Below are 27734 nucleotides of genomic sequence, written 5' to 3' on the forward strand. Positions count from 1 at the left end.
CAATTGATATTACACAAATTGTATTGTATAAGTGTATAATTAAAAAATATATATATATATATATGGAATTGAAAAGGTGTAAATGAGTGAGGTGTTTTGGGTTTTAGGGTGTGACATTTGCTTAGGTTGATACATTTGACATTCAGATGCAATGTTACTACTTGCCTCTGAAGCTCAACTGTGACAATTGGAAACAAATGATGAAGGTGAAAAAGGTCCAGGGGGGGGGGGGTTTGGGAGAGAAATGACATATTTCACAAAGCCAGATCTCAAAATAACATTCATTCGTTTTTCAATATTTGTTTATTGATTTTCTACTCTATTTTACAGTCAGAGCAGTATAATACAAATAGGTAGTAAAGGAAGAGTAAATAGTAATAGATGAGACAAATAAGATGAACACATTGTTGTGGGCTAAAATGCAAGTTATTTACAACTGCTTCATTGAGTACAATACAATGGCCAGTTATGTTACAAAAGGTATTCACTCAAAACTACCCTGTAGTTCACAGATATGTAATACTTGTGTTTATAGCTATTTCTTCCCCACAATTGTTTAAATTATGTTCATTGCATTAGTTATTCAGTGGGAGTAATCCCATTTAAGTGTACGGGCTATTAATGTATGTATGTAAAGCATATGCATAAGAAAACACTGAAAAAAGTTAATTGCATTCAGTCATTGCACTTCCACCCATTGCATAACTCAGATTAAGATTAGATCTAATTAAAAATCATTCATGTACATAATGCCCAACAGAAAAATACGTCAATGGTTCGATTCTGTACAGACAGAGGTAGTCACATTCCTGTGACTCATACAAAGACTCATTCATACAGACATAAATAAAACACGGATTACTGAGACACAATAAAATACAATAATACTGCAGACACACACAGTAATTAAGCAATCTACACAAACGCTGTCTAAAGCTCAGGTTGTCTGTCCACTTTTGAGCGTGTCATGATCCTTGTCCCTTCTCATTGTGATCGCAAATCCTGACACAAGCAATTACTCACGAATAAATCTTAAATTGACATCAAAGTGTGAATTATGCAAATGTTTGCGCTCCATGCTTATATCTTATAGTTTGGTGCTTGGTGGACAGATGTTTGCCTATTTTACAAGTGGCTCTGTTCCTATTTCTAAATTTCTGAAGATCTGAGGAAGAAGAATGATCCCTATAACTCAGCAGCTAAGCAATAGCTAAATTAGAGTGAGAGGAGGTTAACCAGTTAGTCTTTTAAAGAGAAGAGAAAAAATAAGAGACATAACAGTAAGTCCAGAGTAAAGTCCCCTCTTATGATAAACACTTGAGTAAAATAAACAGTTACTGAGAATGTAGGGCTGAAGCAAGGCCTGAAAATGCACAGTGTTTTAAGACACACTACCACCCACTAAGGAGCCTCAGTAACAAACCCTTTTCTCTCTAACATCTAAGTATGTTTGCATTATCAACACTGAGGCTAGCTATTGAAATAGCAAGGTAAGGTGCCATTCTCAAGTTTGAGACACATCTAATGACAATAGTAAAATATATTAGCTCTGTGAATTTATCATGAAGAAATTGCATAGCATACAGTACAAACATGAATAGTTTCTATAGAGCTCTCCTGAATTATTGTGTAAAGCTAGTTGCAGCTAAAAACATTCCATGGCATTTTGGCATCATCGCCATAAGTTTTGATAAGTCAGCATTAACCCTTTCAGTCCCGAGACAGCAGCAAATATCGGCTTTTCATTTATCTGCATGTCCAGCCCTTATATTTAGCTTCACAATTAAGTGTTTAACCATTTTCTTTTCAGGGCAACCAGGGCAACAATGTGACATAAACAGTTGCATTCATGTGTTTTATTGTCAAAAGTCAATAAAAAAAATTAAGCCAAAGCAAAAACCGGATAAAAATGAATTGATATGAATGCTGTAAGCACAGAAATGGTTTGCTCAGTGGGAAATTAATATCCAACTAGTCAGTGACAACTTTGTGGAGTTTGGAGTTTGTGACAGCAACTATGTGTGCTTATTACAGCATTATAGACGCTATGTCCTGGGATTTCCTATGATCTTCTATGTAGAAGAACCCCTTACCTTCTAACACCTGTTGTGTAGCTTGTGTGTCATAAAGCAAAACATGTTACATGTGTGTATTTGTGAGAATCGCAGCTTTTCATAGATAGCTTTTAATAGTGTAGCTCAAACCATTCGGACTCTCTCTTACTTTGTAAAAAGATCCGTCCCCGGGCCCTTTCGGGATCCACCAGTCTCACAGACTCCGCTCTAGCTCAGCCCCGTTAATCACACAGACGCAGAAGAAATAGATGAATCAAATAATACAACCCAGAAATCTGTAGCTCAAACACATGATGTTAAAGGGATAAAAAGTCAAAATCGCATGGATGTCGCGGTGGGACTCATAAAGCTTTCAAAATAATGGCTTTTGCATAAAGAAACTGTCTATTTAATTTTTTTCAAGGTACGTTTTAATGTTTTAGGGTCAGTTAATGCATAGGCTGGTTTAGATTTGTAAATATTGCTGACATCAGTGGCTCCTCATGGGGCATCAGTGCAATCTGAGTGAGAGTCCACATCCTGACAGTCCCCTGTTGATGACACTGGAGAGTTTATCAGGCAGATGTAATATAATGCTACAGATAGGCACCTTTCATTTGAGTCATTGTGTGCTGTAGGCAGCACGTGTCTCAAGTGGGCCGGCGGTCCTTCTCAAAGTTCAAAGCTTTGTCTCGGTTCCTTTCACTGTCAGCACAGGGAAGGAGCCCCGTATCCTAGCAACCTCCACCGCACAGAGATGGCCAAACACTTTGTTGTACCACTCAGGTGATCGTCCCCTGAAAAATTACAACAAAGGGTCAAATAAGAAATTCGTATACAGTTACACAATTCAATAGCAGGGGAGGTACCCCCACTCCTCAGAAGGAAATGTCAATGGAATTAGAGTTTTTTTAGAGCTTTCACACAACATGTTTATGTTGCATAATTATTTGAATGGTAATTATGCCAATGTTTGAAAGTTCCAAATTAATTGCATGAGATCTAGGTCAACATGTTGTTTTTTATTGTATTTTTTATTTAACCTTTATTTAACCAGGTAAGCTAGTTGAGAACAAGTTCTCATTTACAACTGCGACCTGGCCAAGATAAAGCAAAGCAGTGCGACACAAACAACAACACAGAGTTACACATGGAATAAACAAGCGTACAGTCAATAACACAACAGCAAAAAAGAAAGTCTATATACAGTGTGTGCAAATGGTGTGAGGAGGTAGGCAATAAATAGGCCATAGTAGCGAAGTAGTTACAATTTAGCAGATTAACACTGGAGTGATAAATGAGCAGATGATGATGTGCAAGTAGAGATACTGGTGTGCAAAAGAGCAGAAAAGTAAATAAAAACAATATGGGGATTAGGTAGGTAGATTGGGTGGGCTATTTACAGATGAACTATGTACCGACTATGTTCATAGGCAGTTAATCAATTAGCCATTTAAATCATCATTGAAATACATGAGTCCAGTCCAATGGAAATGAATGCATAGATGAGAAGCTGGATCCGTACCTGAGGTCTGCTCTGCAGTAATGCGTCAGCCTGGACCGGCCCATCCCTGAGGGCTCAATCAGGACCCGTGAGGTGAGCAGCACTGCCCGTAGCCCTGCCTCCAGGTGCACATTGTCATGGTCCACAGAGGAGGACACTAGCAGACACAGGCCCTGAGGAAGGTCACTACACCACCGCCTAAGCAGGAGAAAAATACAGCAAGGGTCATTACTGTCATCTTTGGTTTAAATCAACAGCCTGAGGCAAGATGTAAAGGTCCAATGCAGCAGTTTTCATCTCAATATGAAATCATTTCTGGGTTACAATTAAGTACCTTACTGTGATTGTTTTCAGTTAAAATGGTAATAAAAGAAACAAAATAGATTCTTAGCAAAGGGCAATTTCTCAAACAAGAGCCAGTTATTCTTTCTTATAGTCAACCCTCCAATCAGAAATTAGGAGAACACTCATTTAGAATGCCTGAAGCTTTAACAGTACTTGAGTATGTGTGTGTGTGTGTGCGTGTGCGTGTGCGTGTGCACATAAGTGTTTAACTTCAAAAACATTGATTAGAGGAAGTAGGCCTACTTAAACATTGGGAGCATTAATAGCTGTATGTTACAGTGACTTTTGTGTTGTTTATGGTGAAAATGTCATGAACTCTCTAGGAGTGGTCTGAGTGGGAAAGGGAAAACAAAACATTTGCTGTTATTGGCAGAGAGGTTTGGAACTCTCTTTCCTATTGGTGTATTAACTAATTTACAACATATTGATATCCCCATGGAAGGCCAAAACTCCATCCCACCAAAACAGGCAGTCTTTTCAACAGATCTTACACTAAAATGGCATTATCATAAGTTTCACAATTTCACAGTATTATTCCAACCATTTTTGACTGCACTGGGCCTTTAATACCGCACCTTACTGAACTGACAACTTGACTACCCCTGCGAAAAGGGCAGACATATGTATGATCGGCTTCTGGCCACTCTGCCCTTCCACCAATGTCTCCAAATGAAGCCTTGGATAGAGCCCCAGGCAAGACAAACAATTATTGATGAGCTAATCTCGTCCTCCATGCGTACCTCAGCACTACGAAGTCCCTGCGGGGATGAGGTGCCATGCTGTCTGTCACATAGTGATACACCTCTGTGTTGTTCTCTAGAGCCTCGATTACATGGCTGTGGAGCAGGTCGTCATCCCACAGGTGGCGCTCACGCAGAACTCTGTGCAACACTGTCTGGGGCGGGGCCTCGATCTCGGTGGTCACTTTCCAAAGACGGATGGGATGGCCGTCCCCTACCTGAATAGAACAAATGGATTGTGAGATTATTGTTCAGGACTGAAAAGTATACTGTAGCTTTAACAAGCGAGCTAACATGCCATCACTCTTCAAAATGGACAGAATTTAATTCATTCTAACAGCCAAAGAAGCTATGCCAAATGGTAAATTAAATGATCCATGGAGGCTTAAGGTAAAAAAGGAAATTAAACATTTTCCAATCATACAATGATTGAAGGCCATACTGTTGTGACAATGCAGGGTAAAATCAAAGCAAAATGTATCTTCAATATAACAACATTGACAAACATGGACCTGTGATTGAATGACCTGCAGACAACATTAATATTAGTATGCACTAGTGCAGGGGGAGGCAACTAGATCCAGCTGCGAGCTGATTGTTGTCGGAGCGAATGGTCTGGGGGGTAGAAAATAATTATAAAATGTGTACACTGCAAATTGACCACAAAGAGAGATTGTATTTGAAAACAACACTAATTTCATACCTTGATAACATTGAGACATGATCACATATGTCTCTTTTATTTGTGGGAATATTTGGGAACAGACTTCCTAAAGCAAAAAAAAATGTTGACCAAAAACTAAAATCATAGCAAAAAAATTTGGGGCCCAATAAAATCACTTGCAGGCCGGTTTTGGCCTACGGGCCGCCTGTTGCCGACCTCTGCACTAGTGTGTTATTGAGCAGTACATTCTGGTTTTGTATGATAACAGACAGCATAGTATCAGTATGCAGCAGTGTCACTGAGCAGTACCTTCTTGTATGTCAGCTCTGTGTTTTCTGGGCCCAGGGCGCTGTGCCATCCTTTGCTCTTCTCTGTGGACTCCCGCAGTAGAGCCTGGATATTATCCTCCAGGTAGGCTCTGTAATCCACAGGCTCGCCCTTCATGTTCAGGCCCAAGCCGTGTAGAGGGAGTGGCTGGGCATCTGCTGCGACATAGGAGTTCCGCGACTGCAGCATCATCTCATGAGGGATCTGTCGCACCAAATTAGAGGTCAAATGGGTTATTTTTTTAATGAATAAAAATACATATAAAGCGGTTGTCATGTACAGTGCATATAGAGCAGCCTACTGAATTCCTCTGTGAAAGTACATCAAGTTCATATCCGACATAGCATTTACTCTATACACTGTAAACTGTGAAACCATGTCTATTTCATTTATTCTTAAATAAATGCTTTCTAAAAATAAACCACTCTTCAAATGGCTCACATTTTTTGGACAATAAATAGTCAATGCATGTGGGTGGTGTTTCGTTAGAGATTGATTGTTCTGAGGGATCATCCTATTCAGAAAAGAGATTGTTTTACTTCAAGGACTGTGCATATATTATGTATAATACCTGGAATAATTTCTTGCACTCCACAATCATGTGGCTGAGTCCTTGAGTGGCAGCCATGTTCTCACTCAGGTCCTTGTGGTCCGGTTTTCCCCCTGCCCCCCTTCGGTGGATTAATCTTCCACAAAGATGGAACATAGTCAACACACATCACAATCCTTCTCTCAGCTTTGAGTTCAACAGCAGTACAATGTTGTTAATATGCAGCATTTTGATGAGGAAATAGTCAAGAGGAAATGAAATGGTCCAACACTGTCAGTCCTCTGTAATTTTGTTTGGGCTTTATTTTGACATGATACATCCATGAGGATGTTAATATGCAGCAGTTCGTACATTTCTTTAGCCCAGAGGAAAACCACTGGTCCAACGCTTTTGCTAAAACCATTGGTTTAAGCCATTGGTCTTAAATGGATAGCTGCTAGCTTTTCTCATAGGAAAACCTGGCACAATTAGCCACGATGCTGAGCAGATAATTAAATCTGGTAACTAAATAATTAATTAACCTATCCTATACTTTAAACGGTAGAGCTATCATCGATTGCATTTGTTAAAGGTCAAGTTGGCCACCAGAGGGAGAATGTTAAACCATCCAACTGCTTGGATTAGTTTGTTACCAATGGTCTTGATAAGTGGAATGTGCTGGAGTGTGCCGATATATTTTGAATAGAGCTGTCAAAGTTAAAGCGTTAATAACACGCAACATTTTTAATGGCGTGATTTTTTTGGATGCCATTAATGAGAAGGCTGCAACTGCGGCCTGCAAACCGGGGCGTTCCTGCATCAGGAACCCCTCTTTACACTTTTATTGGTCCATTTTTAAGCTAAGACTCCGGTGGACAGGGGGGAGGTTGGGGCTTTCCAGTACGGTAGGTCGTGGTGTTGCACTATAACGTTGGATGCCAACAAACCCCACAGAAGAAGAGCTAGCGCTCTAGCTAGTAAACCGGTAGACAGTGTCCATCGCTTTCGCCTTTCTGGCACTGTATTCCTGCAGTTCTGGTAAAGACAGGGAGGGCAGATGTTCGGCAGGCAGGAGCGAAAGACACTATGTGTTAGCAAGCTAGTAGGAGGTCTCCGTTACAAAGCAGGCGGGGCGACACTGTGCTAGCTATATCTATCTTGCTAGCTATATCTAGCTAGCAAAAAGGACTCCGGTACACAGGAGCTGGGGCAACAGTGGTAGCTAGCTAGTACAGCGGTAGACGGTGTCCTTCGTCCCTGAAAAAAATCAGATAATACTTTTATTTCCATTTTTACCCACATTTTAATCCCACAATCAGGGGAAATCCAGAATATCAAAAGTGTCACACAAGCATAAAGATGTTGGGGTGTTCTTGTAGATGCAGGAATGCCCACATGCTGGAACCCCCCGAATTGCGGGTTGCACTGACCTTTTTAAGCGCACGTGTTTCCGCACGGACCCTTTTAAACACAGCACATGACAGGCTCGGTAGCGGTAAACGAATCTAGACTTCTCGAATGCCCAGAACGCCTTCTCTAACGCTCCACAATATCAGATTCAAACTCCTCTTCACCTGCTCTGCAAGCGTTATAATGTAAAAATGTGTTCGTTGATCACCAAATATGTAGTTTCGGTGAGCAACTATCTTAATTTACTCCCGTTACGGCCGGTATGTACTTGCAAAAAAGGTGTACATTTATTTTTACAAGCAGCCGGAAATAAATGACTATTCAGCACACAGTATTTTGGAAGTACATACCGGCCGTAATGGGACAAAATTAAGATAGTTGCGCACCGAAACTCCATATATTTGGTGATCAAAGAACGTATTTTGGCATTATAATGGTTGCAGAGCTGGTGAGTTTGAATCTGGGCTTTCTCGGCGTTAGAGGGTCGTCACTAGTTGCCACAAGCCCTGCTTATTTTTACCATTTATTTTCTTAAAATCTGATTTTACACATAACCCTAACCTTATGCCTAACCTTAAATTAAGACCAAAAAGCATTTGTTCCCCCATTTTTCTCTCTCGATATAGCCAATTTTTACTGTGACTAGTGGAAACCGTTAGGCAGGTCTCTAACGCACAGATACCTTTTCAGGTAGTGCTGTTAGTCTATTTTGGTTCACTATGCCTGCAAATTTTGAAGAACAATTTTGAAGGAAAACTTTTAGTTCTCAGATCAAAAGATTTGGCAAGTTATCCCAATTGTAGAAGTAGCAGCTTGTGACTAGTTCAAGTTGAAGAACATGGATAAGTAGCCTAGGCTAGATCTAAAAGCTGTAGCTATTATATTTTACATGAACTCAGACCTAGCTGGTCTGTTGTTAATATCTTCTGTGGAATTCCTAACATTCTGAACAAGAATATAAATGCAACAATTTAAACAATTTTACAGAGTTACAGTTTATATAAGGAAATAAGTCAATTGAAATAAATTCATTAGGCCCTAATCTATGGATTTCACTTGACTGGGCAGGGGCACAGCAATGCCCAGCCAATCAGATTGAGTTTTTCCCCACAAAAGGGCTTTATTACAGGCAGAAATACTCCTCAGTTTTCCAGGTGGCTTTTCTAAGACAATCCCGCAGGTGAAGAAGCTGGATGTGGAGGTCCTGGGCTGGTGTGGTTACATGTGGTCTGCAGTTGTGAGGCCGATTGGACGTACTGTGTGTGCGCGCTTGCACGCAAGTGTTTAACTTCAAGAACATTGATCAGAGGAAGTAGGCCTACTTAAACATTGGGAGCATTAATAGATGTATGTTACAGTGACTTTTGTGTTGTTTATGGTGAAAATGCCATGAAAAACGTTCAAATTTATGAGCTATTGATAAGAGCTAGGTAAATGAGTAATCCGTTTGGAGAAGGGGATTCTAAATACCTTTAGCAATTGTTTTAGATGATCCCCAGAGATGAATGTGAAACCAGTCATATGGAAACAAACTGTCATATCATCATTAATTAATTATGTTAACTGTTTGGCAGCCCTAATTTGCATGATACTTCCTTGACAATGCTACTGATGTTACACAAAATTCAAAAGGCCGTAATGCACATTTCTGGATATATGACAGAATTCCATGTTTTTGCTTACCGTTTCGTACACATCTATGTGCTTTTACAAAAAAATAACATCTACAAGGATTATACGTAGCTACATCCATCGTAAAATGAAATCAAAGACGATGGTAGTCTTGTCAAGTGTTTGCATTTTTTCACCCAACTACCATAACTGGTTGGTGGCACAGTCCGCTAAGACAATTGTTGAGTTCAAAACCCATTTAGGGTAAGTTTTTTTAAGGAAATGTCACTCCACTCTTGGTCCTGAAGTCAAATAACGAAGTACATAATTACAAAAATGCATATAAAAATATATAGGCCTACATTTAGGTATACACATCTATGCAATCAATATATGTATTATAATACTGTATGATTATAAGGCCCTAGCAGTGTTTGTGAACAAGGCTGAAGAAATCTTCATTCTTAATCTTAATTTTCAAGGTGATAACTGCAATTGAAAATCAAAATTTAGAAGGAAAAATGATCACTCCCTGAGGGATTTGAACTTACAGTGAAAGTGGTGGTAGATGTCAGGAACTTGGTGCTTTACACTGTGAGTTAATTGTCAAGACATACTGTATTTGCATGCTTTTCCTCAGTCTCTCTTTTTCTCGCTCTCCTGGTTTTGACCTTTGCCTGTCCTGACTCTGAGCCCGCCTGCCTGCCCCTCTGCCTGCCCCTGAGCCTGCCTGCCATTCTGTGCTTTTGTCACTACTCTGGATTATCGACCCCTGCCTGCCTTGACCTGTCGTTTGCCTGCCCCTGTTACTGTAATAAACACTGTTACTTCAACACAGTCTGCATTTGGGTCTTACCTGAAACGTGATATAAACAGTAATTATGACAACTTCCGGAGGATGTCCTCCAACCTATCAGACCTCTTGCAGCATGAACTGACATGTTGTCCACCCAATCAAAGGATCAGAGAATTAATCTCTGAATTAATCTAGTACTGAAAGCTACAGCTAGCTAGCACTGCATGAAATGTGGTGAGTAGTTGACTCAAAGAGAGAGAAAGACAAGAGTTGAACAGTTTTGTACAAATTAATTTCTTCCAAAATTTAGGAGAAGCAAGAGAGAGAGCTAGCTGTATTTGGTTGTATTTTTTAAAAACCTTCAATTAGCTAGCCAATGCAGCTAGCAAGTTTAGTGTACACCAGGCTCAAACAGAGGGATGCTATATTAGCTAGCTGGCTATGGCTATCCAACACTGGAACTCTTCCAAGTCAAGGTAAACATTTGGTTTTATTCATTTATTGCCACCGGGGCCGACCGGTGTAACTGCTAAACTGCTTATGCAGCTAGCTAGCTCAGCCTACTCAAACACCCGGCTCAAACAAAGAGGGATGCTATGTTAGCTAGCTGGCTATGGCTATCCAACACTAGAACTCTTCCAAGTCAAGGCAAGCTTTTGGTTTAATTAATTTCTTGCCACCGGGTCCTGCCTGTGTAACTGCTAAACCATTTTTTGACTTTACACTGTACTGCATGATTGTAGTGGGTTTACTAACACGTCAGTTTTAGTTGACTATGACTTGACAATGATGTAGGCTGTGTATAGCGTTTAGCTGTCATGATATGAAGGTTTGGCTTGGAAAGTTTTATTTGCCTGGTCACAGACAGCTGATGTGTTGTGCACTGAAGTCTACAAGTGAAGGGAAGAGGTGAGAGGAGGAGAGCGCGTAGATAGTTGTGAGAAGAAATTATATGTACATGAGCAAAATGTTCATGCTGTTTTTATGTGGCTGCTATGAAAGTGAACTGTTCCCGTGTGATTGTGGTGTATTCATTCCGCAGATTCTGTTGAAAAACGCTTCTTAAATGGAAACAAACGTAACGAAACGGGAATGAACATAACTGAATTTGTCCAATAATAGCTCTCATTTACAACTGTTGGACTGATGATCACACCCTAGATCAGCTACTGTAGATGCAGGCAAGAGTGTTCAAGGCGCTATTGAATGTGTCACTGTCTGTCACCTTGACTACTCAAAATTCTCTCAACCTGTGCACATACATTGTAAACTTTCATTCACAAGCTAGGTTGAAGCAACCTCATGATGGGTACAGGAAATGTTCATGTAGTAGCCCAAGCTTATCGATGTTACATTGTGCTGGGTGAATGGAATATGAATGACAGTCATCCAATATGCTGTAACAAAAATAAGGCCATGCTCATAATTGTTTTTTTATCACGCTCCTTCATATTAAACGGCACCGACTGCCACTGGTGTCTACAGATACACCGTATTCTGACTTAATTCCCTAAAACTTCTACCACCTTTACGTGTGAGGAAAGCTATGATCCCTTATTGATGTCACTTGTTAAATCCACTTCAATCAGTGTAGATAAAGGGGAGGAAACAGGTAAAAAAAAAATGTTTAAGCCTTGAGACAACTGAGACATGGATGGGCAAGACAAAAATTTAAGTGCCTTTGAACAGGGTATGGTAGTAGGTGCCAGTCGCACCAGTTTGTGTACTGCAACGCTGCTAGGTTTTTCACGCTCAACAGTTTCCCGCGTGTATCAAGAATACATTTTTGGTTACTACATGATTCCATATGTGTTATTTCATAGTTTTGATGTCTTCACTATTATTATACAATGTAGAAAATAGTAAAAATAAAGAAAAACCCTTGAATGAGTAGGTGGGTCCAAACTTTTGACTGGTACAGTGTCTCCTGACCCCTCCTGTCTCAGCCTCCAGTATTTATGCTGCAGTAGTTTATGTGTCGTGGGGCTAAGGTCAGTCTGTTATATCTGGAGTATTTCTCCTGTCTTATCCGGTGTCCTGTGTGATTTAAGTACTCTCTCTAATTCTCTCTATCTATCTTTCTTTCTTTCTTTCTCTCTCTCTCTCTCGGAAGACCTGAGCCCTAGGACCATGCCTCAGGACTCCCTGGCATGATGACTCCTTGCTGTCCCCAGTCCACCTGGCCGTGCTGCTGCTCCAGTTTCAACTGTTCTGCCTGCGGCTATGGAACCCTGACCTGTTCACCGGACGTGCTACCTGTCCCAGACCTGCTGTTTTCAACTCTCTAGAGACAGCAGGAGCGGTAGAGGTGCTGACCTGTTGCACCATCGACTACTACTGTGATTATTATTTGACCATGCTGGTCATTTATGAACATTTGAACATCTTGGCCATGTTCTGTTATAATCTCCACCTGGCACAGCCAGAAGAGGACTGGCCACCCCTCATAGCCTGGTTCCTCTCTAGGTTTCTTCCTAGGTTTTGGCCTTTCTAGGGAGTTTCAAATCAAAACATGCCATGATGAAAACATACACAGAAACACGAATACCAGTACATACCTGGGGGAGGTGCCCTCTTTCTTGGAGATGTTGAGGTGTAGGATGGAGGGAGCCAGGCACACGGCCAGGTTACCAGCTGTCATCTGGTTCTCCTCAGCAGAGGCGATGTCACTGAGGAAGTAGAGCAGGGTCTGCAGTACCTCCCGGTTCTCGTCAGGCAGAAGGATGACTGCAGCCTGGGCCGCCTGAAGACGCATGTCCTTCGGGACACCTGGGAAACACACATGACAGATACATCTGAATGTGAATTGCTATGTTGGTTTTAAGATCTTAGCATGATACTGATGACGAAACTGATGACATTTGAATGCACCTGGTAATTATAGCAGTAGACATTTAATGTACATCATAACCAGACATCAAATACAGACAGTAACTTAATGCCATGTTTGCAAAACCTCGATAAACCCTAACTCTCAAAGGAGACTTTATCTAGTCAATGATTTCAATCTGATAAGTGTATGCTGAGGGGCAATTTAAACCAGACACAGGGGTTCAGAGCTTCCCAGAGTGGATGAGAGGGGAGCACTTAGAGCCACTGACTCACATTGGTAGATCTGCAGGAAGGTTTCAGTGAGCTTGGTGGTGAGGACAGGCTCAGGCAGGTCTCTGAAGTACTGTTTCAGCAGGTCGGCCACATCGTAGGCTGATTGGCCCTGGTACCTCACGTGGTCTGGGGAATTTTCATTCAGCTGCCGCAGAGTCTGGATCCGAGACTTCACCCCAGACTTACGGAAAATGCCAACCTTGACAGGAATAGGAGTAAAAAAAACAGTTGATACTGTCATTGGTGTATTAGCATTATTCATAAACTTCAATGCATTATCATATATAATGTATCACCAAGTACATGAAATCTCACTACAATAGAAATACAGTAACATAACATATCTGGAGTGGAACACATACTAAAATCATAAGGTTATACACACACTGTAGCATGAGGGAACGTTTACTTTGAGGGGATGAGAGTGACTACCTTTTCCAGACATTGGCTGCGGAGGTAGCGCATGGCCTGCTGGATGCTCTGGGGTAGGGGTTGTCCACTCCTTTGGACATTGATGATTGGTGGAACACCAAAAACCTGTTTGTCCCTGTAGTCAGGGACCTTACTCCTCTTCATAAACTTAGGAATAGACCTGCCAAAACACAGGAAAAGGGGGACTAGATTCAATCTTTTCATCTAGATATCACCATAAAGGTTGTTACCTGAAATACATGTAATCTTGTCAAATTGGATGTGTTGTGGGTGATTTGGTAGTCTAAACGGAGTGGGAAAGGGGTAGAAACCATGCAAACAGCACCACAGGTAGCATTAGATATTCTCCTTGGACACCTGATGTCTTTTTTGGATGAAAACTGTTTGGTCTATCTCCAAATCCTAATCAGTCTATTTTGGAACAAAACGGTTTAAATTTTGTCTGATGCATATTCACATAATGCTTTTACACTAAGGGATGAAGCCTAATTGGGTGACAGCACATGGCTGATGATGCAAGAGAAATTAAAGTTTGAACCTTTTAGGGTGGAGAATAAAACCTGCTAACTGAGCGTGTGCTAAAACGGCCACTGCAATTATAGATAATGGTTTCTTTGTGTATGATGTGATTGATTCTTGAGAAGCAAGAGTCATCCGCATGAGAAATAAGAGGCTGAATGAGACACAGTTGCGAAATTTTACAAATCTAACTTTTTAACAGCTTTCTTTATGGAAATCAGGTTTTCCCTTTATACTACTATACATTAGCTGCATAAATGTAGATCAAAGGCCTTGCCATATGGAAAAATGTATATGATGCATTTTAAAAAGCAATATCCTTACCACAAAACAATACTCTCTGCCCTGACTAAATGCATATGAAAAGGACAGTATAATAGAGTGCACTTCCCTACGTCTCTGCCTTTTATCTATATTTCAATCTCCACTCCACACCCAAGGGCCCTCCACTCACCAGCTCCAGCCATGTTTGTTGGGTTCGCAGTATTTCTCCATTATAGCAGTGAGCCGGAGCAGAGAGAACTTTTGCAGAAGGTTGAGCTGAGCGGCTGACTGGCGGTTCATTTCCTGGGAGGCTGAAGTCAGGCTCGGCCTGTGGGAGTTCTGGAAACTATGCCACCGTAGCTTCCTAGAGAGAGGGGAAATGTATTGGGAATAAAGGTCAATGTTTTGATCTATAGCGATGCTATGAGTGTCCATTTGTGGTATATCTTAGAGGCGATTAAATCAATTAATTTATGTGTTTTTACTATTATACTGTCTAAATGTCAAGAGCTATTTGACATTTGGTGAAATATTGATGAACCTGAACATGTTATCATCTTTATGTTTAACAATGTATGTTTACCTGCTTGGCCTGGTTAAGGAAGCACCCACTCCTGAGTCCCTTCGTTCTCTTGTCTCAACATCCTCCACCTCATTCAAAGAGTTTCCTGTGCTGTCGTAGTCACTGGCCATCGTGCCTACATCTGACATAGACTGCTCCTCAAAATGGAGGCTGGAGGAGAATGTTGTTTCTCTGGTCTCGTCAGTGTCCTCCTCTTCCTCATGCTTGTCACTGAGCTCCTGACACACCTTCTTGGACCACTGGTCTATATTCTGCTGAAGGCCATGGACATGTTGAAGGATATCATCCAGGTGCTCAAAGACCTTTTCTCTCAACTCGTCTGAACTGCCACTAGCCTCATTTACATTGTCATAGATGCTCCCCACTGAGGAACACGAGTTTCTTCTTATAGGAAACATGTTGAATTCCTGGGACTCGTGACTGCTGCCCAGGGAGAGGTTTACGTCCTCCATCTGCCATTCACGCAGCTCATGAGAGGTGGAAGTAGTGCACAGGCTCTCGATGGATAGGGACTTGGGGAACGTGCCTGGCTTGTGGTCCATTGGCAGATGAACCAGACAATCCAGTCCATTTTTATAGCCACTCTTCTGAATAACCTGTTTAGCCCCCTTCCACCCTGCCATGTCATAGTCCTCTAGATAGAGCCAACTGCTCTTCGCATTAGCTCTGTCCACAACTGGGGACCTACGGCCTGTACGACAGATAGTATGGGCTTTTCTGCTGTAATTTACACTGCTCTTTTCTGTAGTGTTGTTTTTTAAACCAGGTAGACTTTCATTGGAAGTGCAATGCAAACTGCCAGGGGTTAGAGGGAACTGCAGCGGAGAGATCACAACTTGGCCATCTGTCACTTCCCTCTCTTTATCCTTTCTCTTGAACGACTCCATTCTCTTCAGGAAGGTATTGGAACACCTCTTGGTCTTCTCTCTGCTGACAGGAACAGTAAGTAGGTCTTTGGGAGACACAGGCTGGTCCTCACAGGCGGATCCATTGGGAGAGTGGGAACCATGGGAGTCATGGTGGGAGGTAAGGGTGTAGGGCTCTGCCGTGCTGGTGACCTGACTGTAGGGGTTGCTGGACGTGGTACCTCTGTCACTCTTCACACTCAGGCTGCTACTGCTGTGGGTGGAGGTGACCTCCAGGTTGCTGAAGTCACTCAGGATGCTCTCACTACTGGCAGAGGCCCTCAATGGGTGCAGGGTGGTGGAGGAGTGGACCTCCATGCTAGGGGAGATGTGTGGGGAGAGGGTACGCAGTCGGGACCATGTCTTACTCTCTCGCTGGAAGGCCCAGCGGTCACTGATGGCACACAGGTCATCCTCCTCAGAGTCTTCACTCTGCATCAGATGATAGACAAATTAGAGACCATTTTATAACATGTTTATGGAATTATCATTTGCATTGACAAGGGCTATGTCTAAGTGCAAAGCAAATATATACTTATTTGTGCATGTACAATGTAAAATAAAACAATTGTAATATACAAGGCCGTCAAGCAAACTCAGATATACTGTGAAAGTCAGAGAGACATGTAACAAGCTATAGCAGTGGATCTAGTGGCTGGCCTGCACACAACAAACTTTGAGACAGACAGATCTTATGTGCAGGTCTACTCACCTGTTTGCACTGAAAATGGACCTCTAGTCTCATGGAGGCACACTTGTTCAAGGTTGACAGCCTCCTACATGGAAATGAAAGAGATCAAATGAAAAAACACAGGAAATATCAAAATATTTGGTTTGTTTACAAGTGCAGTGCCAATTCAAATTACACTGAACAAAAGTATGAACGCAACGTGCAACAATTTAAAAGATTTGACTGAGTTACAGTTCATAGAAGGAAATCAGTCAATGTAAATAAATAAATTAGGCCCTAATCTATGAATTTCACGACTGGGAATACAAATATGCATCTGTTGGCCACGGATACCTTTAAAAAAAGGTAGGGGCGTGGATCAGAGAACCAGTCAGTGACCACCGTTTTCTTCATGCAGCGTGACACATCTCCTTTCCATAGAGTTGATCCGGCTGTTGATTGTGGCCTGTGGAATGTTGTCCCATTCCTCTTCAATGGCTGTGTGAAGTTGCTATATATTGGGGGGAACTGAACACGCTGCCATACACGTCGATCCAGAGCATCCCAAACATGCTCAATGGGTGACATGTCTGGTGACATGGAAGAACAGGGACATTTTCCACTTCCAGGAATTGTGTATAGATCCTTGCGAAATGGGGCTGTGCATTATCATTCTGAAACATGAGATGATGGCCACGGATGAATGGCACGACAGTTGACCTCAGGATCTCGGCACGGTATCGCTGTGCATTCAAATTGCCATCTATAAAATGCAATTGTGTTCATTGTCCATAGCTTATCCCTGCCCATACCATAACCTCTCTGTTCACAACGTTGACATCAGCAAACTGCTTGCCCACATGACACCATGCATGCAGTCTGCCATCTGGCCGGTACAGTTGAAACCGGGATTAATCTGTGAAGAGCACACTTCTCCAGCGTGCCATTGGCCATCGAAGGTGAGCATTTTCCCACTGAAGTCAGTTACGACGCCAAACTGCAGTCAGGTCAAGACCCTGGTGAAAACGACAATCATGCAGATGAGCTTCCCTGAGACGGTTTCTGACAGTTTGTGCAGATATTCTTTGGTTGCGCAATCCCACAGTTTCATCAGCTGTCCGAGTGGCTGGTCTAAGACGATCCCGCAGGTGAAGAAGCTTGATGTGGAGGTCCTGGTCTGGCGTGGTTACACGTGGTCTGCGGTTGTGAGGCCGGTTGGACGTTCTGCCAAATTCTCTAAAATGGCGTTCCAGGCAGCTTATGGTAGAGAAATTAACATTAAATTCTCTGGCAACAGCTTTGGTGGATATTCCTGCAGTCAGCATGCCAATTGCATGCTCCTTCAAAACTTGAGACATATGTGGCATTGTGATGTGTGACAAAACTGCACATTTTAGAGTGGCCTTCTATTGTCCCCAGCACAAAGTGCACCTGTGTAATGATCATGCTGTTTAATCAGCTTCTTGATATGCCACACCTGGCATGGATTATCTTGGCAAAAGATAAATTCCCACTAACAGGGATGTAAACAAATTTGTGCACACAATTTTTGAGAAATAAGCTTTTTGTGCATATGGAACATTTCTTGGATATTTTAATTAAGCCCATGAAACATGAGACCAACACTTTACATGTTGCGTTTATATTTCTGTTCAGTGTAGATAGCTATCTATAAATTATCTGACAATAGCAGTATTCTCTGTTTCAAATTTCTTAACAATAACAAAAAAATAGGGTCATATCATTGGTTAGATAGGTCGCTTAGCTTGTTAGTTGATAAGAAATAGAATTGTCACTATTCACAAAAACAAAACATTATGTTTTTCATGTCAATGTGTAATATTTTTTATGTTTTTCAAGGACTACTCCCATGGCTCCCCTTAGTAATTGTGTTCCAGATCAGATGGCATCTCATGCATTAGTTTATATTTTTAAGGGGTTATTTTAGGTCCCACACAACTTGATAGTGAATGAAAACACATATGCCAACCTCTGTCCCCCCGTCCCAGAAAAAAAAAATCAAGAAGGCTCACACATCGTTGATGGCTCAAAATGCATTACTTTTTCAGAGCAAGAGTATGCAGATATGTAGGCCTTGAGCCAGGCGGTTTTATTTTTACATCACGCCACCCCAGACTGAATTTCACACTATGTCAATTGCTGCACCACAGATTTAAATGAGTCTGTATGTGAGGCATTTCACTAACAGGTTTATTTAGGAAAAATGTGTCAAATTATATTTCATAAATTTCAAGAGTCAGAAAGTCTACAGTGAACTTTAACACATTTAATTTTATGCTTGATTCATGTCATTTTTCTGAAGACAGACAGCAGTTCAACTTTTCTCTTACAGCTCAAAGTTTCCATAGTTGGAACTTGGTAGACAGTAAAAAAGTTTGTCTTTATCATTATTGTATCGTATCGTATCATATCGAAGGCCTCTCTCTGCCTTCATTATTTATTCTGGTGTTGAAGACAAGCTAAGACATTGACAATCTTTTTCCAATAATTAATGAGATATAAGACTGATCTTAAACATATCACTGATTAATGCTAATCAATGTAACAATATCACTCAATCATTTTCTTTTCATAAGAAATGTGCTGTCTTAAAAAACATTTGATTAGTCATACATGCCATGTTCTCAATTACATATTTACTGGAATGCCCAGCTGTCCTATATGTTTTAGAAGTGTATATTTGTATTCTGAGAGCATAGATTCATAGCTACTCCTCTGAGGACAACCTGGCAGCATGGTGACTCTGGGAGCTCAGGTGATTTATTGGGATTTGATTCGAAATTCAGTCACCATGTCTCTACTGCTCTTACACACCACACACAGAAACACACACACACACACACACACACACACACACACACACACACACACACACACACACACACACACACACACACACACACACACACACACACACACACACACACACACACACACACACACACACACACACACACACACACACACACACACACGTCTATCAACTCAAGTTATAGTTTGCCACCAACCAGAACGCTGTTCAACAGAGTTATTTTTTTTTTATAGATTTGTGCAACTGATGTTTGAGTTAATGACCAGCAGTGAAAACCCGCTTTATCACACCTCAAAAGATGTATATGGGTATGAATAATTATTCTAAATATTCTAAACAAAAAATGTAAAATAATTTATTGTATTTATAACAGCAACGATAACAATCCACATCATTATAGTGGGACTCCTATACTTCCCAGAAAACAAATACAAATCATTTTAATTCAACTTCATTTTTAAGAATTGCAAAATCATTACTAACAATGCAAAGCATACCTCATAGCATGAGACTTGGATGCAGACGTGAAAGGTAATGGAAATGTGAATGTCTTACCTGCATAGTGACTTCAGTGAATCCTGGTCCAGAAACCCATGGTCTTTTTTCACAGAGGAGATGTCTAAAGGAAACTGTCTTGCTGCAGATCAAGAGAGGTGGATATGTTAATAGATGTGTTTAGACTTTTTATTTATGGGAACTTTACTCTCTCGGCACCAAAGACACCAGAATAACAGCATATGGCCACATCAAATTTATGAATGTATGTTTTGCGGGTAGGTTATACTGTTGGGTGATTTGGTCAGGTTCTGGGAAAACACGACCAACCTCTGAGGTCATAAATATTACTCTCTTTTAAACATTAATGGTGGTCCCATGTAGCTCAGTTGGTAGAGCATGGCGCTTGCAACGGCAGGGTCCTGGGTTCGATTTCCATGGGGGACCAGTACGAAAAAAGTATAAAAATGTATCCGCTCACGACTGTAAGTCGCTCTGGATAAGAGTGTCTGCTAAATGACTAAAATGTAAATGTCTATGATATAAAATTCATGCCAACCGGGCATGTGCAGACATTCATTTTGAGACATGCTGCCTGCAGTCCTTGGCAATGCATGCATTTTATACAGTATTATGTATTCGCGACTAAATCAGCAAAATTATACTGTTTGACATTATACTGATCAATGACTGGATGCTATGGACTAATCTCCAACAGTTTGATTAAAACTGTAAAAAGTGGTTAAAAACTCTATGTGGCTTTACGAGGGGCTATTTTTGTGTGCGTAGGGATATTAGAGAAAGAAAACTGTTCGTCACACAACATTCCAGAGGCTTCTCATTTCCAGCTTTTGTTTCTCTCTACTTCCCTTTTGCAGAGGCTACACTGTTAGGAGAGGGTGCTTTCCTTATATCTGATGAGTACTACCTCCTGGCATTTAGAACAAAGTTGATAAACAATTAAGATTGTTAAGATTAAGGCTGAGAATAAGGAGATTATTTGTTAACATATACAGTACCAACAACCAACTGCAAGCATAAACAAGGTTTAGTCATAATGCTTTCACTCTTGTCTTTCACTACAGCTTATTCTGACTGGCAGTGGTGCATTTCCTTCATGTCTGATTCATGTGAATTATCAACATTGAACTTTGGGCAATTCAAATTTGTCAGACTTTGATATATGATTTAACTGTGGAGTTCATTCTCCATAGAATATGCATTGCACAACCAACAAATTGAGAGAATGCGATTCGTTCAATAATAATTGGGTATTGCAATTACAGTGCCTTGCAAAAGTATTCATCCCCTTTGGAGTTTTTCCTATTTTATGGCATTACAACCTGTAATTTAAATAGATTTCTATTTGGATTTCATGTAATGGATATACACAAAATAGTCCAAATTGGTAAAGTGAAATGAAAAAAACAACTTGTTTCAAAAAAATTCGAAAAATAATAAAAACGGAAAAGTGGTGCGTGCATATGTATTCACCCCCTTTACTATGAAGCCCCTAAATAAGGTCTGGTGCAACCAATTACCTTCAGAAGTCATATAATTAGTTAAATAAAGTCCACCTGTGTGCAATCTAAGTGTCACATGATCTGTCACATGATCTCAGTATATATACACCTGTTCTGAAAGGCCCCAGAGTCTGCAACACCACCAAGCAAGCGGCACCACCAAGCAAGCGGCACCATGAAGACCAAGGAGCTCTCCAAACAGGTCAGGGACAAAGTTGTGGAGAAGTACGGATCAGGGTTGGGTTATAAAAAAATATCCGAAACTTTGAACATCCCACAGAGCACCATTAAATCCATTATAAACAAATGGAAAGACTGTGGCACCACAACAAACCTGCCAAGAGCGGGCCGCCCACCAAAACTCACGGACCAGGCAAAGAGGGCATTAATCAGAGAGGCAACAAAGAGACCAAAGATAACTCTGAAGGAGCTGCAAAGCTCCACAGCGGAGATTGGAGTATCTGTCCATAGGACCACTTTAAGCCGTACACTCCACAGAGCTGGGCTTTACGGAAGAGTAGCCAGAAGAAAAACATTTATTTAAAGAAAAAAATAAGCAAACACGTTTGGTGTTCGCCAAAAGGCATGTGGGAGACTCCCCAAACATATGGAAGAAGGTACTCTGGTCAGATGAGACTAAAATTTAGCTTTTTGGCCATCAAGGAAAATGCTATGTCTGGAGCAAACCCAACACCTCTCATCACCCGAGACTACCACCCCACAGTGAAGCATGGTGGTAGCAGTATCATGCAATGTTTTTCATTGGCAGGGACTGGGAAACTGGTCAGAATTGAAGGATGGCACTAAATACAGGGAAATTCTTGAGGGAAACCTGTTTCAGTCATCCAGAGATTTGAGACTGGGACGGAGGTTCACCTTCCAGCAGGACAATGACCCTAGGTATAGTGCTAAAGCAACATTTGAGTGGTTTAAGGGGAAACATTTAAATGTCTTGGAATGGCCTAGTCAAAGCCCAGACCTCAATCCAATTGAGAATCTGTGGTATGACCTTAAAGATTACTGTACACCAGCGGAACCCATCCAACTTGAAGGAGCTGGAGCAGTTTTGCCTTGAAGAATGGGCAAAAATCCCAGTGGCTAAATGTGCCAAGCATATAGATACATACCCCAAGAGACTTGCAGCTGTAATTGCTGCAAAAGGTGGCTCTACAAGGTATTGACTTTGGGGGGGTGAATAGTTATGCACGCTTAAGATTTCAGATTTTTTTGTCTTATTTGTTGTTTGTTTCACAAGAAAAAATATTTATCATCTTCAAAGTATGTTGTGTAAATCAAATGATACAAAAAAAAATCTATTTTAATTCCAGGTTGTAAGGCAACAAAATAGGCAAAAATCCCAAGGGGGGTGAATACTTTTGCAACCCACTGTAAATTAGCTTTCAACCTGATGAAAGCAGCATGTTAAATGATCATGTTTGCTAGACATGGGGATAGCTTGATTAGAAGACTGCTGAGTGGAGGCAAATAACACTGCTCATTGACAGCTTCTGCATCATAAGTGACTTGTAGCCTACAGTCAGGTATATTTTGGTACCCAAATTTAGCTCTAACATCCTCTAACACAGTACAGTAATTGGTGATGGGAGATGATTACATTGTGTATATAGCAGCAAATGTGGTTTGTTTCATTTTACTATAGGACTGTGCATTCATTGATGCAAACCTGTCTGTACTGTAGGAGCTAACCAAACACAACGAGTCTCTCTGGACCATAGTAGTCATATTAACTTGGTTGACCATTATAGAGTCTAGAGTCCATAAACCACAGGGACATCTATTGATTACCTTCGTAGAGCTGGGCATATTGCGGAAATCCAGCAGCCCGCAGCCAATTACAAGCTTCTTTAGCCTCCAGTTCTGAAAAGGAAAAAATAAAACGCATAAAGATACACAGACACATGTATTGTACTACAGTTACAACCTAAGTATGTCTTCTAAATGAAAAGTTAGGTGTTTGCTATGACTTGACTTGTTACATAAAGCCAAAAGTTCCGCAATAGTTTCACTATACATATTCCTCCAACCAGATTCGGAGAGCCTGATAGAAGGCAATGATGATGGCCAATTGAAAGACCCCAATGCACAGAGGCAAAGCCGAGGCTTATCTATCAAGTTGGTTTATCATTTTATTTGGCTTTACAACTTTCCACACTTTAACAATACTGTCACTACTGGTGCATGACATTGGCGTGACACAGGCAAAAATCCATAGAAACTAAAAACGTCTGTAAGACCTCATCTGGGTGGGATATGTGGATGCACTGATATTACTGCCTCCGGTAGATTGTCAATGTGGCCTTTTAGCAATAAGGTTGGTTCAGATAACCTGGCAACATACGAGGTAAATAGAACATATTTATGAGGTCTGAACACAAAATTCTAATATGTGAAGAACATATCCTCGGAAGGGTACAAATGAAGCCCATCATGAAATTCAACCCATGCTTTGAAAATTCTGAAAATGGTTAAGATGGTAAAATTGTACATTCATCTTCCTGCTTAGTAAATATTTAACTAGTAGCCTATAACGTTGGATTTGTAATGGAGAGACAATTGATAGATTGTGTGTGTGAGTACCTCTCTCTATATGAAGATAGTTTATCTAAAAGGTAATGAATGGACATACAATAACCAGTGAGCCTTTCCCACAAAGACCTCTTGCATCAGTTTACTGTACTATAGACTACTCTGTATGTTTGACTCACGTCTAAATTGTCCCTCTCTTTTCCTCTCCGGGAGACTCCACCTCCTTATGACATTCCTTAACTCCCATACACCCAGAGCTCCGACTGGATATCATAACTGAGGCCTGTGTTCTCAAGCACTGTGCTATCCACCAGGGAAAGCCTGAAACTCCAGCAGTAAAAGAGAATTTGTGAAATAGGTCTTCGCAACACCAACTTCCAGAAGGTATAGAGCGTTATCTGAACAATTGCCAAATTACCAGTCTACTCAGTTATTCAGAACATCACAATTGATATCAAAGGAACATGAACTAAATCTGTGTGGCCTATATCATTATTGAGATGATGAGTATAATTGTAAGGAACCTCTCTTTAATTCATGAGTTCCAAGCTGAAAGACCTGTAGAGTGAGCTGTGTGGGTCCCCGGGGAAGCCATGCTTCCTTCCCATGCAGATATCTCCTCCCTAACTGCCCTACCCTACAGCAAACTGGCTCCAGGAAAAGGCCAGTTGTGGCCTATATGCAGACTCATTGGGATTACTCATTGAATACATACTCAAACAGTACAAGCCACCCACTGAAACTAAAATAGCTACATGACATACACTTCTACCATTGAGACTTGGTTAGCCTCATGCCTTCTTAGTTCATGGGTTTCTATTACGTATTTAAGCCAAACCAACAGAATCCTCTCTGCTTTGAGGTCAGTAAGCAACATGATTAATTTCCAACAGGAAAGTCAAAACCTAAGACACCCAAGAAGAAAAACAAAGAAACAACTACAGTGACTGACGTTTAGAGGAATCCCCCATTGGTACTGTATGTCAGAAAGCTCCATCACTGCAAAAATAGTATAATATTCCATATCCTTCCTCTCATCTCTAAAGATCGACTGTCCCTTCCCTGTAATCAGTCAGAGAAGCAGCTGGAAAGCTGTTGAAACTTCAAACAGATTTGCCTTGAGGAAAGTGCAGCATCCTGACCAGCGCTACCATCTGGTTTTCCTTCTCTACGGTTTTCATTTGAGCCCCCTGCCAATTGGAGTCTAGCCCTTCCCTCATGCTGAAGCTTGAAGCCACCCACTGAACATTGACACCATCAGATACCTGAACAGCTGAGACTTGGGCAGTATTAACAAGTCGTCATTCAGAGCTCCTTACAAGGGAACACTGATCATGTTCTCCTCTGACTTCTGCACTTCACTGCCGCCATCAACAAGCTTAATTAAGTATATAATATGGATGCCATACTGAATTTCTACAAGTGATGATTGAACTCCTTAAATTGCTAGCAGATGTTTACAAAAAAATAAGGGGATTTGCTGCATTCCTGTAAATCATATTACAGACACTTCAACAACAGTCTTTTCATTCATCAGCACTTTGAAAGTTGGACAGAAGGTGACGCAAAGCATTTTTATGAGACTTGTTGCTATGCTTGATTAGACTGTGAGTTTTGACCAGTCACGTTCTATAGATTTTATGACTGTTGTGTCTGAATGTAAATGTGGCTGTCTCTTCAGGGGTTGGGGGTGAACAGAAGGGAGGACTATCGTTCTGGGGGTGAGAGGTGAGCAGGAGGGCTGCCTGCCTATCTTTCTCCTGCCTGCCTGTCAAGTTGACTTGAAGGTTAGACAGGGAAGACCTGGTTCTCTATGAGGGAGCAGAGTGCTGCCTTTTTATCAAGAGTGAAGTGAAGGTTAACCACAGAGCGAGCTGTTGTTTCCCTGTCTGGGTGTGAGGTGAGCAAAGGGGCAGAACGGTCGGTGCCTATCTCTGGGTTGGGGGAGAGAGTACTGATCAGGAGAGGTGTCTGTCTCTCTGGTGGTGGAGGTGTTGCTTCTGTTTAAACTCCTCATCTGAGGAGAAGATGGTTTGACACCACAGAGAAGAGAGAGAGCCATGCGGGGCAGACTGGGGTAGGGTGGATGGGAGGCTAATGGTCGACAGGAAATCCCCAGCACTGGGAGGGAGTGTTGACACAAAGGGAGACGTTTATACCACAGAGTGTCCTAAGGTGCTCTGCATATTTTATAATATAGTGTGTTCTCTGTGCTGCTGAGGGCATCAATTACTATATAACCAATCGTTTACGTGCTATCTAATGATCATGTTCTTCTCTGACTGCTGTACTTCTCAGGGGAATTTCTGAGGACTATTAAAACCAGAAAATAAATTAGGCAACATTGTGATTGACCTAAAAAGCCTTGCTGTGGTTCAAGGTCCCCATTCTTCAATGTATTACCTAAAAATCTACAAATAGAAGAATGAAATGTGTGTGCCTTTTTTCATACCATTTATATTTGATACCATTTTATACCTTTAAAAAAATCTAACTTTCGATTTCAAACAACTTTTATTATTCACTGAATTAATGCAAATGTTATTATCAGTACTTCACCATAAACACAAGAAAAACACAGTGGTCCAAAGATAGAGAGGGGATATTCTCTCAGTGACCACAAATCCCTGTATTCCCATTTCTCTTTCAAAACGGAATAATTGGTATTGTTCGCAGGAGATGTAAGGCTGCCATTGTTTCATACTCAACTTTCCAATGGACGGCTAAGCTACCACAATGCAAGCCATTGATCACCAAGGGTTCAAAGCCCACACGATCAACAAGTCTTACTGTACATTTCCATTTGATTAAAATTCCAGCAGGATTGAGCGTGTGTGGTGACATCAGGAGTTCAAAGGTCTCATTCTCTCGACACAGTAGATGGCTTTAACATTATGGTTAGGCATATAACATGATAATATATAATTAGCATAAGGTTCAAATCTGCTTAATTGTTCACTACAATGGGCTTTAAAAATGAATCAGAATGTATTTAGAAGTAGATAAAGCTGTATAATGACTCTAAAAATATAATTTCTTTAGAAGACAGAACATGATGTTTTTCAAAGCACATCATAACCTTTCTAAATCATACCTTTCATTCTATGTTTTTAATTCTTAATCAGTAAAATCTTAATAGATCTTTCTGAACTTTTTTTAATAAGAAGAAATCAATCATATGCTCTAAATTGTCCCTCTCTTTTTCTCTCCATGGGTCTCCATAATATACTGACATGTAAATAAACTAACTAAAAATCAGATCATATTTTCAGAAAGGATAAGTCTCATACTCACCATTTTTTCCGAGCAGTTGCTGAAACTTAGTCCGACCACTCATTAACAAATAAAAAGGGAATTGAAGCCCAAAACACTCAACAGTAGCCTGGTGGTGGAGGTCAAAACTTTACAGATTCCAGAAGTGATTGAGAGTTAGTTACAAAAATCCAAGAAGAATAGTTTCAAGCAGGCAAAAGAAACCAAGCAAGGGAACTGAAGCCAGGGATTCCAGTTATTGCTACTTTTCTATATGCGAACAACTGTACCAGCCTAACAGAACCTGCCCTTCATGACCCCATTCATGCTGAAAACCATCTGGTTCCTCTTGAACAACTGTCCCACCTCAGACACCCCACCCCCCTCCAGGAAGGCCATACCATTTGAGCTAGTGGGGGGGTGAATTACAAGCTTTCGCAAACTCTAACACAGCCCTAAAAACCACAACTTTAATACAGAAAGATGATTCAATTTCTTCCTTACTATAACTGATTGCATAATTATAATATGTTTTATTCCTTTTACTTAACTACCCTAAATTTAGGCCTAAAACTGTTTCCCTGGCTGTCCTTTCAGAGCTTCAGTAAATAACTTTCTTGTTTAAC

At 40.9% G+C, this 27734-nt stretch overlaps 1 protein-coding gene across 1 annotated transcript; it reads right to left on the bottom strand.

Moving 5' to 3' along the window:
• Positions 1 to 288: 288 nt before the first annotated feature.
• On the bottom strand, positions 289 to 27422 carry stard8 (StAR-related lipid transfer (START) domain containing 8). The gene is made up of 14 exons (XM_038989957.1): positions 27151 to 27422; positions 23116 to 23187; positions 19847 to 19928; positions 16501 to 16564; positions 14884 to 16220; positions 14491 to 14664; positions 13518 to 13677; positions 13086 to 13284; positions 12539 to 12749; positions 6206 to 6320; positions 5617 to 5838; positions 4644 to 4861; positions 3580 to 3756; positions 289 to 2851 (listed from the first exon to the last, which is right to left on the bottom strand). Exons 1-14 carry the CDS (start codon positions 27191 to 27193, stop codon positions 2734 to 2736), a joined length of 3192 nt encoding a protein of 1063 aa, XP_038845885.1. The 5' UTR covers positions 27194 to 27422; the 3' UTR covers positions 289 to 2733.
• Positions 27423 to 27734: the final 312 nt, after the last annotated feature.

This window comes from Salvelinus namaycush, chromosome 3, assembly GCF_016432855.1.
Source record: "Salvelinus namaycush isolate Seneca chromosome 3, SaNama_1.0, whole genome shotgun sequence".
In the NCBI taxonomy this organism is placed as follows: Eukaryota; Metazoa; Chordata; class Actinopteri; order Salmoniformes; family Salmonidae; genus Salvelinus; species Salvelinus namaycush.

What these genes read in the sequence shown, in the direction of transcription:
- stard8 (XM_038989957.1), bottom strand. Translation starts at nt 27,193, where the DNA reads ATGAGTGGTCGGACTAAGTTTCAGCAACTGCTCGGAAAAAATG. An exon ending in CTTCCTGCAGATCTACCAAT is followed by an intron (nt 12,750 to 13,085) that starts GTGAGTCAGTGG and finishes TGTGTTTCCCAG; the next exon opens with GTGTCCCGAAGGACATGCGT. An exon ending in AAAGAGGGCACCTCCCCCAG is followed by an intron (nt 6,321 to 12,538) that starts GTATGTACTGGT and finishes TCTTTGTGGAAG; the next exon opens with ATTAATCCACCGAAGGGGGG.